This window comes from Haemaphysalis longicornis, unplaced genomic scaffold (assembly GCF_048455015.1).
Source record: "Haemaphysalis longicornis isolate Haplotype H1 unplaced genomic scaffold, Haemaphysalis longicornis Haplotype H1 scaffold_2, whole genome shotgun sequence".
Lineage (NCBI taxonomy): Eukaryota > Metazoa > Arthropoda > Arachnida > Ixodida > Ixodidae > Haemaphysalis > Haemaphysalis longicornis.
In genome coordinates this window covers 195,349,465-195,368,821 of record NW_027526295.1, presented here as the reverse complement: position 1 = coordinate 195,368,821, position 19,357 = coordinate 195,349,465, and the positions used below count along the sequence as shown (strand labels likewise).

The window sequence follows — 19,357 nt, the reverse complement described above, 5'->3', positions numbered from 1 at the left end:
CATGGCCAAAGCAGTATGGCTGTGGAGAGGGGTGCATGAACGAACAAAATTAGACAGAAAAACCATGCACCCCTCCGTCTAACGACGACAATGGTTGAACGCGAAGCTTTCTTTATGCGAAATCAAATGGCGAAGGACCAAAGTAAAAGTCGCTGCGATCTAAAGTCCGAACTGCATGCGAGTCAAACTCAAAGCTTAACGAGTCGACGTCTAAACCGTCTGTGAGTCAGAGTCCAAACTCAGACGACAACCAAGAAATTCCTGACAAGAAAGCTTCGCGTACCACCCTTGTCTTCATTAAACGGAGGGGTGCATGATTTTATTCTTGTACTTTACTACCCGCCGCGGTGGCTCAGTGGCTAAGCCGTTGGGCTGCTGAGCACGAGGATGCGGGTTCGATTCCCGGCCGCGGCGGCCGCTGTCTTGATGAAGGCGAAAAGCAAAAACGCCCGTGTGTGCGAGATTTCGGCGCACGTTCAAGATCCCCAGGGGGTCAAAATTAATCCGGAGTCCTCCTCTACCGCGCGCCTCATAGCCTGCGTTGCGTCGGCGCATTAAACCCTACAATCAATCAATCAATTGTACTTTACCTTGATCATGTGTCTTTGTTTTTGTTCGTGTCCTGGCAATACATAGAATGCACTGTTTTAACGAAGATAGGGCAGTTAGTTTGAAGAGGAGTGTAGCTTTCAGATCTGTTCTCTGCTTGAATAGTAAGGCCAAACCAGAATAAGTGCATCTCGTACCCAGTGCTAAAACAGGGTTATGGGCAAGAAACAAGAAACGGTGAAGTTTCTTGCATTCACTGTCACTAAGAGAGCCAGCGGCAAAGCAAATTTCTATATTCTTGCGAATACAGTCATCAACAACATGAGTTTGGCAAATTAAGCCTACGTTGAAAACAACAAAGTACTTATTTGCAGCGACAATTTACGGCTGTGGCCGCAATAGTCATAAAAACTAGAAAACTCTGCGCCCACAGCTAAAACTAGAAAACCACAGAAATATTTATACGAACCTAGCGTTCTAAAAGAACCAGCATGCACGTTTAAGTGTGCTTCTCATCTCCAACCCTAATTAAAAAGCGCGCTCGTACATGAACTGGGGAGCAAAATCATCTGAAATAAACTAAAACTTTGAAGCAATTATGTATCCGCGTGAAGGGTGGACGCCACGATCAGTCGGCAGAGATAATGAAGACCACTCACGTGTCGTCAGTGATGACGTCTGCAGAGGTAGCATTCTCGGCCATTGTACCTTCGGAAAGGATGGTGGCTACTGTTGACGTCACATTGCAGTCACTACGATCGTAAAGCATATCTGTTATATTCACGGCACTTGCGTCTTCAGACGAAGTTCGGCAGCCGTCGACAAGCAAGGGCAGAGGCTTCGGTTGCATCTGGTACAGCGTGGCTCCGGTCGCAATCCAGGAACACATTACCAAGCCTGCCGTAAAACCCAGCAAAGCAGCCTGCAAAGAGAAATGACATGCTGAAGAGAGAGACAGAGAGAGAGAGTAAATGTTTATTGAAAAGTAGAAGAGGTCGGCCTGAGAAATTGATCTTGGGCCTGCTATTTCCCTCTGGGGGAGGGGGGGTACTAGGGACAGAAAGAGAAAGGAATGAATAGGGGAGGTATGGGAAATGACAATAAAGCGACACATGAACTATGTGCAAGCACTGAAACCAATAAACAACTCACATACAACGGGGCGCTGAATCAGATGACTACAGTTCACTTTTCAGCACACGACTATCGTTCATGAAAACAAAAAAAATGGCCAGACATGATTTCGCACTCTGTTCAATTTTGCCGCAACCTATAGCCGAGAATCCAGAGAAGTGTCACCAAGAAATGTAGGCAGGGCTTTAACGGCTAGGCTTTGTTTCCTGTTGCAGCCCACGTGCCCAAAATCTTTCGTTCGGACAGAGGGCGAGTGTCCAAGCGTAGTAAAGCTGTCTCAAGGTTCTTTCTCTCACTAGAGTACTTTGGACAAGCGCTAAGCAAACGTTCGATAGTCGCAGGACAACCGCACAGAAGGCAGTCTGGGCTGTCCTCTCATCCTATTGTGTGAAGATACTTCCGAGTCAATGCTACTCCAAGACACAGCCTGTGCAGCAATGTCTCTTGACTTCGGCGAAGACGAGGAGCATGACTGACCCAGAACTTGTACTCTGGATCGAGCTTGTGAAGGCGTTCATGTCGATTCTGCGGGTTCGACGAATGCAAGGCTGCAGCTTGTTTACGTGCTCCGTAGAGTATCGCGTTGTCATCCTGCCTTGTGATCGGTATAGACAGGAAAATTTGATTGTGGTGTGCCTGCTGTGCTTCTGCATCCGCTAACTTATTTCCAGCGATGCCACAGTGACTTTGTATCCCCTGAAGCACCCCCGTGTGGCCCTTTTCATTCAACTCTTTAAACAGGATAGCGATATCAGTGGTCAGCTGATCATATGCGCCTCGCTTCATTTGGTACCTTAGTACCTGCAGCGCTGGTTTGAAAGTCACAAAAGATAATCCACGGCTGTGGCCTTTCACAAGAAATGGTGCGGAGCGCTTCGCGTAAACCGACCAGTTCTGCTGCGGTAGACGACGTCCTGTAAGCAATCTTAAAACGTTGGGTCAGGTCCTTCCCAGGCATAGCCACTGCCGCTGCCGACGAAGACGCCGTGACTGAGCCGTCAACAAAAACATGCGATGCCTCTCCGTACATTTCACTGATGTAAAATAGTAAGTTGTCTTGAGACTGAAGACGCCATGTTGGACTTCTTACCGATTCCAGGAATCGACAACTGCACCTGTAGATCAGGTACAACCCATAGAGGCACTTCTGATATTTTGGCGACTGCAAAACTGAAGGGCATCAAATTTTGCTGCGCCGAAATACTTCAGGAGTAGTTTTGATTCGGCCGGTCCCTGAAAACACTCGACAATGGATGGCACTCATGTCTTGTCACATGTCGGAGGTGCGCACGAAGAGGTTATTGCGCTAGGTAGACTTGAATTGGGCAGACTCGCGCTTCTGCGATCGTTCCACGTGTTGATGTGCATCGAGGCAACCCCAAACAGATTCGTAGGGCTTGTGTCTGTGCACTTCGAAGCACGCGTAATGACGATCGCCGAAGGTTACACGGTTTAGGTGCACTGTATTGCAAATAGCCAATAAAGAGCGCCTGGTAAAGGCGCAACAGCGATGAAACCGATGGGCCCCATGATTTCCCTACCATATGTTGAAGGACGTGGGTGAAACTGTAATTTCCTTCTTAGTGCCGAGACATGTTTTGACCATGACAGATCTCGATCAATTGTCACGCCGATAAATTTGTGATGCGTGACACATGAAATAACAGCTCCTTCGATCTTTATTTGGTAGAATATCATGGGTTTTCAGGTAAATGCCAATGTTGAACGTTTTGACGTTGAAATTTCAACTCCTTGGTGGCGTAGGTACGTCAAAGTGGCAGATACTGCTTTCTGAAGCCGTGTCTGCACGTGCAGTCGTGTTACACCTGATGTCCAAATGCATATATAATCCGCATAAGCAGATACTGACGCTATTTAAGGGAGCACGTTAGTGATTCCATGAGAGCCAGGGTAAATAGCGTAGGGCTGAGGACCTCCTTGTGGCACGCCGTGCGTGACAGGGTGATCGGATGTCACTCCATCAAGTGTGGACACGAAAACCATCCGTCCGCTGGATAGCTCGCTATCCACTGATACAACCGTCCTCCAATACCAATGGACTCAACGTCATCCAGAATGGCATCATGGGAGACATTATCAAATGCTCCCTTAATGTCCAGGAACACGGCAGCTGTAAGACTACGGCGGTGTTTCTCATTCTCGATGGTAGTGACAAGGTCAATAACGCTGTCTATTGAGGAACGTCGTTTGCGAAAGCATGTCATGGTGTCTGGGTACAAGCCACGCTTCTCCAGAAACCATTCCAGACGAGCGAGGACCATACGCTCGATCACTTTGCTTACACAGCTAGCCAATGCCACTGGCCTGTTGGACGAAATGTCTCGTGGAGGCTTGCCAGGCTTCAGGACAGCCACTAAACGACTTCTTTTCCAGTGGCTTGGGACAGACCCAGAACACCAATAGAAGTTGTACAGGTCCAACATAGCTTTGTTTCCTTGCGTGCCGAGATGAAAAAGTGCACGGTACGTTATTCCATCAGGCCTAGGAGCTGTAGAACGAGCCGAAGCAGAGAGCGCTACAATGAGCTCGTGGAGCTGTTGTGCGCCTCAGCTCCGTTAAAGGCCGGAATACATGGAGCGATCTTTCACGACGAAGTTCGCGCGGCGGAAGACCAGCCGCGTCACGACGCCGAATGTTCGTCGGGCTGCGCTACATGTAGCAAAGTACGGCGGCCGCCGCCGCCTCGCCGCTGCGCTGCTGTCAGTGTGGCTAGACGAGGCAAATGCATTGAAGTGAAACACAGGAGAAGCAAAAAAAGCCGTCAAGACTATTATTATTGCTTTTTAGTTGCAAAACCCTCTAGAAAGGCGTAAAATGTTGTGTAGAAGAAGTTTTTAAAGTTTTTGTTGTGTTTCCGACATTTATGTGCTTCTGTGATTGGAAGAAAGCGGTGAGGTTATGTGGTCTGGCTACACTGTGTGGATATACTGAGTTGAAGGTTGAAGCGGCGTTGGTTTTGGTTAGTTCTCCTCCCTGTTCTGTAGCTCTACTTCGCTCTACTCACAGTAAACGTTTAGGTCCTATCTAAAGTTCCTCCTCCTGTGAACCCTGTAAATCAGTAACGTCCGACACTGAACCAGCGGCAGCCTCCCTCCCCGCTTTCCTCAGCTCGCACGCCCGTTCTCAACAGACCCCGTACGGAGCGTGGCTGATCATGGGTGTCGTTGGGCGCCTCCTCCTTGCGAAGAAAAGAATAATATTGAAGAAATTAATAGAGCTGGAAGAGGAAAAAAAAAGAAAGCGGAGGTACTGGGTGCACAAGGTATGGCAGCAGCGAAAAAAAGAGGGAGAATACCACACCGCGGTAAGTACCCGTTCGTGTCCCCTACTGCTTTCGGAATTGCTACTGCAGGTCATGTAGATCACATGTAGATGTAAACAACACGGAGTGTTTTTGTGCAGTAAATCAACCGTGTAAGCGATTTGATTCAGCTGTTTCTTGCTAAAAGCGTCCGGCCGCGCCGACGTGCTGACGAACTATATCCGCACCCGCCGCGGTGGCTGCGTTGTGCTGCTAGCACGTACGCGGGATCGATCCCGGCCGCGGCGGCAATTTTTCTGACGGAGGCGGAAAACGCAAACGTGTGTTGAAATTTCGGCGCACGTTAAATAACCCCATGTGGCCAAAATTGATCTGGAGCCCTCCGCTACGGCTCGCCTCTTAGCTCAGGTGCAGCTCCGGCGCATAAAACCCAAAAAATGTGATTTTTGAAAAACTCCATTGGCCTCAGCATCCGCGCTTGGGCTATAAACACGAGTTCACACACAAGAGTTCGTCAATAGCGAACATTGTTTGCAGTTCTTGTAAGTCCCACTTCCCATTCTGTACTAGTGATTACGTCAGCTTTGGGGAGAAATTTGTCTTTGGGTTCCAAAAACGGGTGACACAACCTTCGTATTACAGTGAGGCCCACGGCGTTGATATATTCACCAGCTTTTGGAACATGAACAAGATATCATAAACAGCTTAAAAAATGTACATACGCGAGTCGTAAGTTGCTTTACAAAAGAGCGCACATTTAACAATTCATTCGTGTTCTTGTTGTACTCCAATCATTGCAGTTCCAAGTCATGAAAAAGGACTCAGACTCTACCATGTTTTTCTCGTACTACCGAATGACTCCGACCAAATTTGATGAACTCCTGCAGCTTGTCCGAAAGGACCTGGTGAAAAAATATTTGTGTCGGGAACCCTTGAGCCCTGAAGAGAGGCTGGCCATTACCCTCAGGTACAGTATTGATTGCAACATGAATAATGCTTTCACACACTGTTTCACCTCATGACTGAGTGTTTTCTGTTGTGCGCAGGTACCTCTCCTCCGGAAGTGCAATTAAGCAGGTTGCACTGGCCTTTCGAGTTGCCCCATCAACATGCCGACTTGTCATCCACCACACCTGCAGAGTATTGTGGCGGCACTTGCAGCCACTGTACCTACCCGTGAGTACTGCTGGCCTTATGTTTACGTTGTTTTTTTTTTTTTTTTGTAAAATGAACCATACGTGTAACATGTATTAAGGGCAGTGGCCAGCAGTAAAGTTAAAATTTCATTGATGCCATGCCATGTGAAGTAACCTGTGCAAAATGCACTGCTCTATTTTTTTGTCCCATCTAGGTGCCAGGGGTTGCCAAATGGCAAAGCGTTGCTGAGAAATTCGGCAAACGCTGGAATTTCCCAAACTGCATCGGGGCGGTTGATGGGAAACATGTACAGATCAAGGCACCGCCAAAATCTGGCAGCAAATATTTCAATTACAAGGTATAATTAACAGTGGTGCTTTCGCAACAAGCTGGTCCGTGGCTTTTCTTATGTGAATAACATTTTACATATTCCAGGGCACGTTTTCCATTGTGTTGATGGCAATCGTAGACGCCAGCTACCGTTTCATCATGGTAGACGCCGGTGCTCCTGGCCGGCACAGCGACGGAGGAGTTTTCAAGGCTACTTCATTTGGAAGGCAGCTGCAGAATGAAGTCCTGGTCTTCCCTGTGCCAGCCCGTCTGCCAAGGAGCCGCAGTGTTGCCCCTCACGTGTTTGTTGGGGACGAGGCTTTCCAACTAAGACCTGATTTTATGCGTCCGTACCCTGGGAAACACGTGCTGCCAGCCCAGAGGGTATTCAACTACAGGCTGAGCAGAGCAAGGTACAGGGAGGGGTTTCCGCAAGCATCCATTCACTATAACCAAAAAACTATTGCTTTGCTAAACCCTTATTGCAAAAGCATACTGAAGTTTGTGCGATTGGCGGCCGCCGATCAAAGCCACCATCAAGAAACGTAACTGCTATTGTAGTGGTGCACTAGTTTGGCTTGATTCATTGAATCACTGGAATGCAAACGGGCAGTTAGCACACTCGTAATGCTATTTGTAGTGTTCCCTCCATTGTGTAACTGCATGCCTCGTGTATAGTGAAATAGTTACGTTTTTCAGTATTTGTTTTTCGGCAAAAAAAAATCATGGTTGGAATGGAGCCGAGTGAGTTACCAAAGCCTAGTTCTTTCCAATTGAATGTGGTTGTATTCTGTTTCCATGTCGCTTTAAAGTGTTATGGGGCTACTTAAACCTTTGCTATGGTGATTTCACGGGTATAAAATGATCATTTCAACCAAATTCAGGCAACGAAAATTTTGCATGTACGTTTTACCTTTTCAAACCATTGACAGCAATTGCTCCAGTTATACTTATTGTACCAAATGCACACTTTCCAGGCGCATCGTCGAAAATGCTTTTGGCATACTGGCAGCGAGATGGCGCGTTCTGCTTGGGCTAATCAACCTACTCCCCAAGAACGCAACTTCTGTTGTGCTGGCCTGCTGTGTGCTCCATAACTTTTTGTGTGAAGCAAGTGAGGCGACGTACAGTCCACCAGGCTACGCCGACATGGAGGACGACTACGGCAACATTGTTCCAGCCCAGTGGAGGAATGAAACCCAGAGGAGCCAGTTGCTCGACTTGGAAGCAACACCGTCAAGGAACTACAGTGCAGGTGCTGCAGAGACGCGAAAAATGTTCGCACAGTACTTCATGAATGAAGGTGCCGTGACGTGGCAGTGGGCACACACTTGCCTCCCGGCTCCTCAAAAAACATAGGCACGACACTGGCATGCACAGATTTTACTCAGGTTCTTCTTCAAACGTATACCTCTTAAAGAAATCAAGGAGGTCCAACTCCATGACTTGCTTCATCCTTTTCGGACAAGATCTCAATTTGCTTGCCAACATCTGGCCGTACAGAGAGGCCTGGTCGCTCTGGGCAGCAATGGCTTTGTCAACTTGTGACAGTTCTTCCTCCCATCTGTTTTTTGATTTCGTTGTTTTCTTCCTCCTCGGAGTAGCACGTTCCGGAACGGTGGTGTGGGATGTGTCATGGCTACTGCTCTGTGTAGTGTCGTCGAGGCTGCTCTCCTCTAAATAGCTGCTGGCAGGAACGTCGTGGACGACAACCTCTTCTTCCTCCAGCTCTTCTGCAAAAAAGAAACAGCGAAGACAGTGTGAACATCCACAGTACTTTCATTTATGATTAATAACTTGTTACCTGCAGTGTCGCTATAGATGGCCGCCAACAGTGCTTGAGGGGATTCATCCGTGCACTCCGGGTCAGTAATATTTGATATGGTGCTGAAAATTACAACCAGTTTTGTTAGAGGCACATCGAGTGTACATCTGTGTTCTATGGCACAGAAAAGACTAGTTTGGTTATTGTTCGTGTCGCACGCACTGCCCGTTATTCATATTTTTCCACATTGCTTACTACTGTATACTTGTTCTGGTGAAGACTGATCCAGTAATGGAGCATTCATGTAATTTCGTCATGCTGTTTTTTTTCCTGCCTTTATTATTCCTGTATTCATGTGTTTTATAACTATTTTGGCCCTTTCACTGAGCGTTGTGATGGCTGTGTACTTGTAAGAGTCTGCAGGAGGCTTACATATTGATAAAAAAAGCAGTAATGGCACATGAGCCGTCTGTCCTTATTTGCATTAGTTGCCATACGGTTTCACGCAAGCAACTAGCTCACACGTACGTTCAAGATGAAGTGCCAGTTGCTTGGATATAGTATTGTAACTAGCCACTTGTGCAACCTCAACTTTGACACTTAATTAAACCTGCTTTGATTGCATGCGGACCTGAAATAAACAAGTCAAACAACCACTACAAGGATCAAACCTGTCAATTTCCGTCTCGTCTTTTAGGAACTTCAGCATGGTGAAGTACGGCCAGGTGACTTCTTTTGCCTTCTTGCCTTCCTTCGCACCTGAGCCACTTGGGGCGCCGGTTTTCTGCATCCGCAGTTTTTTTGTGAAGGTGTCCCGCAGGCTCTTCCATCGGCCCGGTAGATTCGCTTCTGGAAGTAGGTATAAAAATTGTTACCCCATAGTCACCTTTAAATCTCTAGCACACCAGCAATTGGAGAGGGGGAGGGGGGGCATCAGATATAACAATCGCTGCAATTGCACATCACTCGTGTTTCCTTGGCTTTTCGAGGCACGGCGAGCCGTGTGGGTGGTCAAAAAATATTTCGTTTGTGTAGCTCCAGGGTAATATATGCCGAGTAGGGCAAGAGTCCGGTAAGCGTCGCCAAATCTCCCCACCACCTCCCGGCGACCCATGTCACGCCCGCATCGCAACTCGCGGTGGGAGCAGCTAGTCTGTCTCGATTTTTACCCAACCGGCAAAAAACCTTTCCGCTCACTGACTAGCCAGAGTTACTGTCCTTGATTAGTCAGTATTAATAGCCTACGTGTGCACGACACACCAGCGAAAGCCAGCGATACGTCTGGGCGAAACCCCAACCAAAACAAAAAAGAGTGTAGTGATTAACCATTAACAGTGACTGCCTAGTCAGTGAGCGGAGGCGGTTTTGCCGGTCGGGAAAAAATCAAGACACACAGCGCAGCAAATTAGGGGTTGCAATATTTACGGCATTTAATCACTGCACCGTCGCGCAATAGCAGGTGTTCGCTGTCCATTCACTGATTACGGAAATGAGAATTTACCCGCTCGCGTGCGGGCTCTATCGTCGGGATATGCAGGGTGCGCCAACGTTGCGGCAGTTATTGCAGTTGCAACTATTTTGCAATTTTGACAACGGCAAGCTATGACGCACAGTGAGGACTTCGCTGGATACATACCCCTGTAAGTGAAAGCGCTGCAGGAAGTACATCCTGCGTGCTGAAGCGTACTAGGAATAGGAACTGTAAACATACCTTGAAGGTCGCATCCTATTTCCGCAGCAACTTCTTCCCAAGCCACACTTTTTTTACGTTGGTCCTTGTAGTCCGCCCGTCCGCATTCCCACAAGATAGGACGCTTCTGCACTGCCGTAATGAATTTGTCATTAAATTCCAGGCGCACAGCTTTGGACGATGACATTTTGCAACAAATGCGACCGGCGTGTACGGCACGGGACGGGACGCGGCACGCTCGGAAGCAGGAAGTCGGGGCGCGGGCGGAGAGAACGGAATGTCACGACACATCTCGCGAGACCGTTGCTATGACGACGACCAACGCTACTGCGTCAGGCTTAACAGCTAGAAAAACGCCCTTCTATCTGAAAAAAGAAGGCTATTTGCCGCTTGAAAATTTATGTGAGGGCAAGAGTGGACAAATTTAATTCGAAGTAAACGGTTTAGCACACGATATCGCATTGAGGGATTAGCGACGAAGCTGTTTTCGCTGTGAAGCGGGCGAAGAGGGCGCCGCCATGTTTGGAAACGCTTTGCCGCTGCCGTCGACGGCGACGAACTTTTTCTGCCCTGGCTAGATAGGCGGCGGACGATGTTTTTCCGCCGCCGAGCGTCCAGCGGACGCCGCCGGGCGAAGTTCGTCGACTATTCGTCGCATAAACGCTCCATGTATTCCGGCCTTATGCTCAAGAGAGATTTCAGTAGTGGTGTAGGCGCTACTTCACAAGTTTCGTGGTTACTGTGTTGCTTACTGCGGCAGGTTTCGCACCACTCTGCACCAGCTCTCCAATAAATGTGATTCCTTGCCTTTGCAGGCGAGAAGTAAAAACGCCCATGTGTTGACATTTTGGCGCACGTTAAACACCCCCAGGTGGTCAAGATTAATCCGGAGCCTTCTACTACGGCGCGCCTCATAGCGCACTTGTATATTCGGCGAATAAGACGCCAATATTAATCGATTCCTTGCCAGTACTGTTGCTATTTAAAGGTGTGCACGTTACATTTTCAATGCTGGAATAAGATAAAAATGCATTTACATCCTATTTTATGTAAAGCATTTACATCCTATGCGATGAAAGAGACATTATTGGGCCTCTATAGTGTCACTATAGAGCCACCCTACCAACTAGCCAATAGAGCCACCTTGCCAACTATAGAGCCAACTAGCCACCTTGTGCGCCATATGGTCAATGATGGAAAGGGTCCCGGGGAAACATGTGGGAATAAGCATGAAAAACAAAACAGTGTGTTAAATGCATGGACTGTATAGTGTACGAGATCCCACTGTGATGCGGGCGGGTCTATGTGGGCCAGAGTGGCAGGTACGTTTACGATCGTCTTCGTGAGCACGCATACACAGCTAGCCAATTAATCAATTTTCTGTGCCCTAATGTGCTTTTCCTGGGTCGTGAACTATGTTTCATCTTTTGTTATTTCAGAAAGTACAGCACTTTCAGACCTCAATCTTGATGCCAAAATTTGCACAGAATTTAGGCTGCCCCTATTTCTAAATGAATTACTCAGATGCATGGCTACTTGCTGGTAAAACAGACAACTCTTATCTTTCTGTACATAACTTGCGTTACCTTTTGAATTTTTTCATGTTGATTGATTGATTGTAGGGTTTAACGCGCCGACGCAACGCAGGCGATGAGGCGCGCCGTAGTGGAGGGCTTCGGATTAATTTTAACCACCTGGGGATCTTTAACATGCGCCGAAATCTTGTACACACGGGCATTTTTGCTCTTCGCCTCCATCAGAAAAGCGACGGCTGCGGCCGGGAATCGAACCCGCGACCTCGTGCTGAGCAGCGCACCGCCTTAGCCACTGAGCCACCACGGCGGGTGAATTTTTTTTTCATGTGAAAGTTCCCTTCCGCTTGAGATATATAGTGGAATTTATTTTTAGAAACAGAAGCATAACTCCTGCCTGAAGCTATAAGGAACTTTTATTATGGTATTAGAAATGTATTGCGTACTTCTAGTGTGCTGCGTGATTTCGCCACTGGAGGCTGTTTTGTATGAAATTTGCCCAATAAAATGGTTTTGCAAGGTTTTGCACAAAGCACTAATTCCGCAGCTGAGTGGTGGAAAAGCTCCATTGCAATGAAATGCTGATCGATAACCACCTAAATTAATCGAACATGTCCTGAAAAGGACCTACAAGCACCTTTTTGGAACATCCCTAAACATTTCCTTTCCTTGTTCTACATGGGTTGTTAGACCTCCCAGCAAAGCCCTAATCTATGGAATCCCAGGGAGGTCTTTTTTGTGTCATTTGGGATGTTTTTGGAACTTAAACGGGATGTCCCTGGGAGTTCCCAGACTTCAAGGTAGAACTTCCCAAGCACTACTTGGATGTGTGTGCGTTGTCTGGGGTTTATATAAGAAAGCATTTCTAAGCTACAAAGTCTGGTGGCAATGTACATACTTGTAAACATTGTTGAGTAAAAAAATATTCGGCATATCTGAGGCAAGTCGTCAATGCATAAGTGGCATTTGCATTGTTCTTTAAAATGTGTGGCTGCTCTAATTTCGAAAGCAAAAAAGAAACACGCTTTGGAAAAATGTTTTGTCCTCGTCGCGCCCCCTAGTGGTAGTGTGTTGAAAAGCAACAAAAGGTTTCAGTGGAGGGTTTTAGCAGTGACATAGCCAGGATTGTCGGACACAACCTCAAACTTCAAATATTGACACCACATGGCGTTCAGAGTTGAAGTCGGCCGGGAAAAGTGAGCTATACACAACAGTTAAAAGGCGGGGCAGCAGAGAATGGAAGCGAAAAAAACCCTGGAGACGTATAGTAGAGAGAAACCAGAAATAATGAAGGAAGGTTTCTATGGCAGTACACGAAGCAGTGTATTGCTCTTTGAAGCACGGGAGGGGTGTCTGAAGACCCTGGCATATACGGGTATCTACAGGCAGCAGGCTGAAACATTTGTTGGCTGCGGCAGAGGTCGATAAACCATAGACCACATTGCCAGGGGCTGCACAGAGATGCGACCGCCCCGAGGCGATGGGGTTACGACGTTGGCGGAGGTTTTTGGATTTCGGTGAAGGAAAGCCTCAACATCAGTGCCATAGAGGTGACGAAGAGGAGGCTGAACTGGTAGTGGTAGGAAAGTAGGGGGGAAGAGATGGGTACGTAGGGGAGTAATCAAACGGATGAGAATTTAGAACTGGGGAGAAGAACAGGGGGAGGGGCTATGGGAGTTTAAAACAGCATGAGCCCGGTTTTGCTATAGGCCCAGATGAATTTTTCACTCTTGTACCAACCAATGTTTTGAAATAAATAAAAATGAGATTGAGAATGAATGAGGGGTGACGGGGAGATGGGGGAGGCAAATCTAGATTAGCTGAAAGTAGGGCAAGTAAGTTGAATAAAGCAGGCAAGTCGGTTGCTGACAACCGAAGTCCCGATTCAAAGGGAGAGCCACTAATCATCATCATCATCACTTTTTACATCCTTCTTGCTCTCTCCCTCCCGGCGCAAGAAGCCGGGACTTCGAACCCTGTCCAGCCGCTCGATTGTCTTCGTCGGAATTCGTCGAATTAGAAGAAAAAAAGAGGAAGGGAGTCCTCACAAAGTGACCACGCATGGGCTCCAGAAAACGTAATTGTCCTCTCCACGCTTTCCTCACCAACCGGGCCGCAACCGCCGCACCCATGAGCGTACGCCACTCAAACCACGAGTGTGCATTTCTAGTGGCAAAGTTAAAACGGACAGCCATCCAAAAGGCGGCCTCTGCGCTCTAGATTTTAGAACTCCGCGTGCAGGACTCGCATATATATATTACGCCCTTGTATGGCCTAGACGAAAAGGCTAAATAGATGTTAGATTCAATTTAATTCAATTTCGTCGCGTTCACCGCGACAAAATTTAAATTACTCGACCAAACCTCCTCCATGTTTATTGTGGGAAAAGCGAAACGGGGGGAGGGAGAGCGTGAGATGTGGGCGGAGGAGGGAAGAGATGTCTTTACGTGATAGTGGCGGAAGAATATATATAGCATGTCAACGACATTTGCAGCGAGGTAAGCAGGTACGGCGCCAATTTTTTTATTCAAAGTGGGAATGTTATGTGGGATGGTCAATGCAGCTTTGAATGACTCTGGATTACTTTGTTGCTGAAAAAAAATTACACCATCTTCCCGTAGGGTAACCCTGAGTAGTATGCGAAGCAGCCATGGGGTCGACTGAAGTTTCCATTAGTTTTCAGTTCGTTGTTTCCGTTGACGTTCAGCTTCGCGTGCCTTCATTGTATCAGTAGCTTCTTGACGTAGTTTGAATGAGTGAAGGACATAAGGCGCGTTCTTAGCACATGCTCCCGTCTAGGTTTGTAGCGCAGTAGGAAGAGCGCCACGTACCTCCCGTTGCGGCCAGAGAGTCGTGGGATCAAAACCGGGCGCCGCCTAACTATTTCTTTTTATAGTGCACTGCGCTGACGTCAGCCCAAACGCTGACGGGGCTGAAGAGACGCGCATGCGCAGTAGAGTGCGGATGGCGGACAACGACAACGAGGGAGGGAGAAACACAGCCCCGAGCACGAGATGCTTGGCATCTAAAAGTGGCAGCATTGTGGTAAGGTGAAGGGAAAGTGTGTGTGGGCAATGCGTCGTTTGAAAACTTTCTTTTTTAAGTGACACACTCAGACATTGCCATTTTTATCATGGTTACATGAAAGGGGGATGTTTTTGACGCAGGGATACGAACTGCAGGCGTTGTAAAATGCCAGAGGATGTACAGCATGTCTTTGTGGATTGCTGGGATGCGGTGTTTTTTTTTTTTTTTGGGGGGGGGGGGATGTGCTCCAGCGAACATTCGACAAAGATCTGCCACTGACACCGAATGGTATGCGTTACCTTGACGTAAAACACGATGTCATACCATATGATGTTTTTTTCCTGCTCGGCCTTCACGCCATATAGAGGAGCAGAATGGCTGTACGAAACAATGACGTGGACGCGATGCCTGTGGTTAATTGTTTCAAGGAAAATCGGGGCTTCGACGGACGCCCGTCTGGTTTGGAATGACATTGAAATACATAATAAAGAAGACGCCGACCACAAGAGAAAATAAACAATGACGTTTTCGGCACCACGAACGGGAGCCTTGTTCACAATGCCTTGTTCACAAAGTGTGAACAAGGCTCCCGGTCGGGGTGCCAAAACGTCCTTGTTTATTTTCTCTTGTGGTCGGCGTCTTCTTTATTATGTATTCCTATTTCAAGGAAAGTGTGTGTAAGCTTAGATAAGTGTACTCCACACAGGGTTGTGATGTGAGAATCATGAATGATTTAATTGTGATGAAAGTGCACAAATGTTAACTGCCTGCTTAAAGCATTGCAGGGTGTTATTAACATCAACCGAACAGGTTGAGCATGTAACTGTTGTGTTATGCAAAGTTAGGCAATAAAGATAAAAAACGGTCGTAGCCCAATGGGTAAGACGACTGACACCAACTCTGTCTGGTCTACCAGACACAGGCTCGAATCCTGCCAGTGCCTGTGGGATTTTTTTGCGATTGTAAATGCTATGCGCACGGACGCGGATGGACATTGTGTGGTCCTAAGGTACTGCGCACCTAAAAAATAATAATTTTCACTTTACCTCCTGTTCTAATGTAATATGTACACATAAATGAATAAATATAGACTTGACAGACACGCCCGCTTGGACAGCTCATAAAAAGCCATGTAGATAAAATAAAACTTCGTTCAGTTTGAAGAAACTGGCCTTTGGCAATTACCTCAACTACATTCCCACCACGAAATACGTTCTTTAACTGAAAAAGTTCAAAAGAAGTTTCAAATTTCTCGTTACAGTGACGCAGTATGGGTCAGCACTAAAACAGCTGTCGGTGTGTTAACGGCCGGTTAGCATTCAAGTAATACGATCGAACGAAACTAAGGCGCTTCCACAATCGCCTGGTCATTTTACTTGGCGGTGGCTGTGTCAGCGGCCGCCATTGCACAAAGAAGATTCTGTGACGTCATGGCGAAATCGCTGGAAAATAGCTCTCCAGTCGCCACTGTTTTCTTTAATTAATATCTCGATTATTTCTTAGAAGTTTGTAATAAAAATAAGTACCATTGTTTTCGGGGCGAAGCTGTCTTTTTGATGAGCCAAACCTGTAGTTTTATTGTGGCCCCTCTAATTTACAAAGAAATTACAAATTAATTACAAAGTGGCATTACAAACTTATTGCAAGTATGAAATGGACTGGCCTTCTGGTTCGCCTTGCGACAGAACAGGCCCAGGGTGAAGACTCCGAGCACAGGTCCACCTACTACACCGAAGATAATGAATCCTGCGTACAGAACTCCGCCGAACTGCTCAACCACTGCCGTGAGCAGAACGCACAGGATGCCGAAGAAGAAGGCTGAAATGGTAGCACCATAAGCACAGAACATAATAGACACATCAGTGAAAGTCCGCGCCCGATAACAAGAACAGTAGCGAAGATAAGAAACTGCAACCATAAGCACGAAATATATTTATGTGCGGCCCTCTTAGACTTGCAACAGAAGTGAGAAAATGGGGATAAGAAATGTCACGAAAACAAACATACGAGTAATTTTCCGCCGCAAAAGAAATAAGACAAGCAGGTTTTAGAAACCACCGACCCATAAGACATACAAACACCTTAACCAGTGCATTCGGAGTTTTTTTCGTAAAGACTTAGTCGATGAACTCCAAGTTACAAGGAAGCATTTTGTAGACTTGAATTCCTTTCATTGCACCTATCATAACACTAAAAATCTTTTTGGTCGCTCAAATTCAGGATGTTTAATTTATTTCTTTACATCCGGTTAGGTGCGCTTATTTTTATTACACTGCGTCTTGAAATCAAGGCCATTTTCTTTTCGTTATTTCCCTCCAGCATATGTGACCTTTACTAAGCTGATCCCTTCTATTTCCTGTTATTGTGCTAAAGTAACGTAGTAGTTCACTTTTTCGAACAGTAATTCAATTTGCACTACACCTTTTGCACTATATTAAGAAAGAATCCCGCAATTCATCAAGCGATTCCAAGTTGCCAGACATAACGAGTGCCTCGCAAAGCTGGTATACCGTTGACGCTTGAGGATAGTTAAACCAAATATTTTTAAGAGTAACAAACATCTCGTCCGAATAACATCCCCGGTCGCCAGTTGGCGGATGTAAGCCACCTCCCTTCAGCCACGTAGGTAGGGTAGCGATTGGTCATAAATTACCACTACCGAAATTCTAAAATTCGAGATTCGATCTGTGTGTGGTTTCTCAAAGCCACATAATTCCAAGTCGATTTCCCTAACGGCAGATCCTATCGTTCTTTCTTTAACAAAGAACCGTTAACTTCGCAACTGTAAGTTGAAAGGCTAAATGTTTCTTGAATGGCAGAATTATTCATTTTACTGGGTATTTCGGAGCTTCATTTCTTAAAATCTCATGTTTCCTGCTCCAATGACGGACGTCTTCACTCTGTTAGCTACGCCATTCGCGTCGACTCGCCTCAGCCACATTCAGTACTTTGTCTGTGCATGATGGTTCAAGTTTCAGTAACATATTCCTCGCTTGTATTGTTTATTTAAAATGCACAAGGCTTCACTAAAACTGACCTAAAAACATTTCTCTCTTGAAACGAACTGTGAAGACATGCAACGGAGGAAAGACAAGCTTCCCAGAAATGCTCACCGAGGACTTTGAGAATGAGTACAGCATACTTGTCGTACGTCTTCTGGGAGATGCAAAACGGCCGCATGAAATCCTCCAACAAGACGGCCACCAAGGAGTTCACAGCTGAGGAGACTGTACTCAGAGAACCACTGAAAATACCGGCCACAAACAGCCCGGGAAGACCTTTGACAAAGCCGAGGTGGAGCATCACAAAGTAAGGCAGCACCTGTCATAAGAAGCAGAAATATACCCAACTTTTATTACTGTGCACTGCATATTATCGCATACAGGGCATTGATACTAGCAGTGCGGTTGCATACAACTTGCGCAAACATTCAGCTCTTCTCACTCCGCATCTACGTCTGGAACATTTCCAGGAGCAATACTTACTCTTGTAATCAGGTTTAAGTTTGCCCCATCCAATCATATTTCTATTGTGGTAAAGAACTCTCTGAAATGGGGTTTCACCTAAGACATTTCGTGCCATATTCTGGGCAGAAAGATTCCAAAAAGTTAACAGAAAAAAAATCCCAGCATTTACTGCCGCAATCCCCGTCTTTACCGGCAAAAGGCCCTATGCATATGTCGGTTGTAAGTGCCAAAAAAAGGAAACTCCTCCGAAGCTTGTGTTTCCACAGAAAGCTTTCAACGCGCCAATGGTGAATCATAGAAGTTTGGAAAAGAGGGAACTGTTATGCTTATATCTGCAGGTTTTTTAGCCATGAGCGTTCACAAATATTCTTATTAGTCCTACTTATACAAGCAAACCTGAATTCTGTACATGATTTCGTTTTTGGTCATATTTGTTTGTCCTGCTGAAACTGTATCATAACTGTAGCGCCAATTGGGTGCGACCATTAAGCTGACAGAATTTATTACGCAGACATTAAGCAGACAGAAAAGCGCTGAACGTTCGGCCGTTATTTGGCCATGCAGCGACTGCCCGCAGTTGCTTGAGAGGCCCCAGCCTAAATTACAGTACATAAGAATCCAGTTGGAGGAAGTTTCCGCGTTGTTTTTTTTAAAAAAAAAAGACTGTTTATTACTATTTGTATCGGTCCTTGTAGACCTCCACCTCAAAAAAATTGCCCCGTACCTGCTCGCTCTGCTGCGAATATTCTCAAAATACAATCTTGTGCCGACCATGTAACGCAACCCGCTCTTCTCTCTCCCCCTCCCACGCCTCTGGCTATTCCACTTTCGTTCCGCCCACAATTGATAAAATGCTGGTTTTCTCAATTGAATCCCTGCACACATATGATGATGATGATGATGATTACGCAACTGTAACGGGGTGGGGCTGCGCAATGACTTTAGTAGTAAGGCCGCCGTACACTCACCTCATTCTCAAAATAATGTTTACTCTTTATGGTACTTTTCTGCTAGTCTAACATGACTGTTCAGAGGCCTTGTTCGCTTTTTCTTTTATTTTTTTCCAGTCAGCACCCTAGCCTTTTTTTTTGACAACATCTGTTTTCCAATTGACTTTTTCGTTAAGCTTCAAGCTGGGGGCTACCAGAAGTTGGTTGCTTCCCTAACTGGACTTGTCAGATACCTTTGCACTTCGTTGCAATTTGTTGCGCGGTTTCCGGTTCCGGGGACACCGGGACTCTTCTCTTGCGCTATGAATGGATGAGCTTTAATACTCAATTGCCGAACGGGTAGGTCGGTATTGTGGGAACCGCAATGTTCCTCAACAGCGAGAGGAGAAGCAGGATAGCGCCTGCAGGGAGTGCAGCGGCCACCGCCGCGCACGGCGGTGGCCGGCGCCCTGGCTCGGTGGGGACTGTTGCGGTGCAGGGTGAGGTCAGCGTT

General features: G+C 46.6%; 2 protein-coding genes across 2 annotated transcripts in view; both read right to left on the bottom strand.

Moving 5' to 3' along the window:
- Positions 1–19,357, bottom strand: part of LOC144169741 (putative sodium-dependent multivitamin transporter) — a gene marked incomplete at its 5' end in the record, with an annotated part of 51,649 nt that overhangs the window by 9,204 nt on the left and 23,088 nt on the right. The window contains 3 exon segments of the mRNA XM_077699065.1: positions 1,209–1,471; positions 16,111–16,265; positions 17,561–17,768. Coding sequence (XP_077555191.1) covers positions 1,209–1,471; positions 16,111–16,265; positions 17,561–17,768 — 626 coding nt within the window.
- Positions 7,801–11,576, bottom strand: LOC144169744 (uncharacterized). The gene is made up of 4 exons (XM_077699068.1): positions 9,910–11,576; positions 8,870–9,047; positions 8,238–8,320; positions 7,801–8,166 (listed from the first exon to the last, which is right to left on the bottom strand). The coding sequence occupies exons 1-4, from the start codon at positions 10,073–10,075 to the stop codon at positions 7,817–7,819; spliced, it is 777 nt and encodes a 258-aa protein (XP_077555194.1). The 5' UTR covers positions 10,076–11,576; the 3' UTR covers positions 7,801–7,816.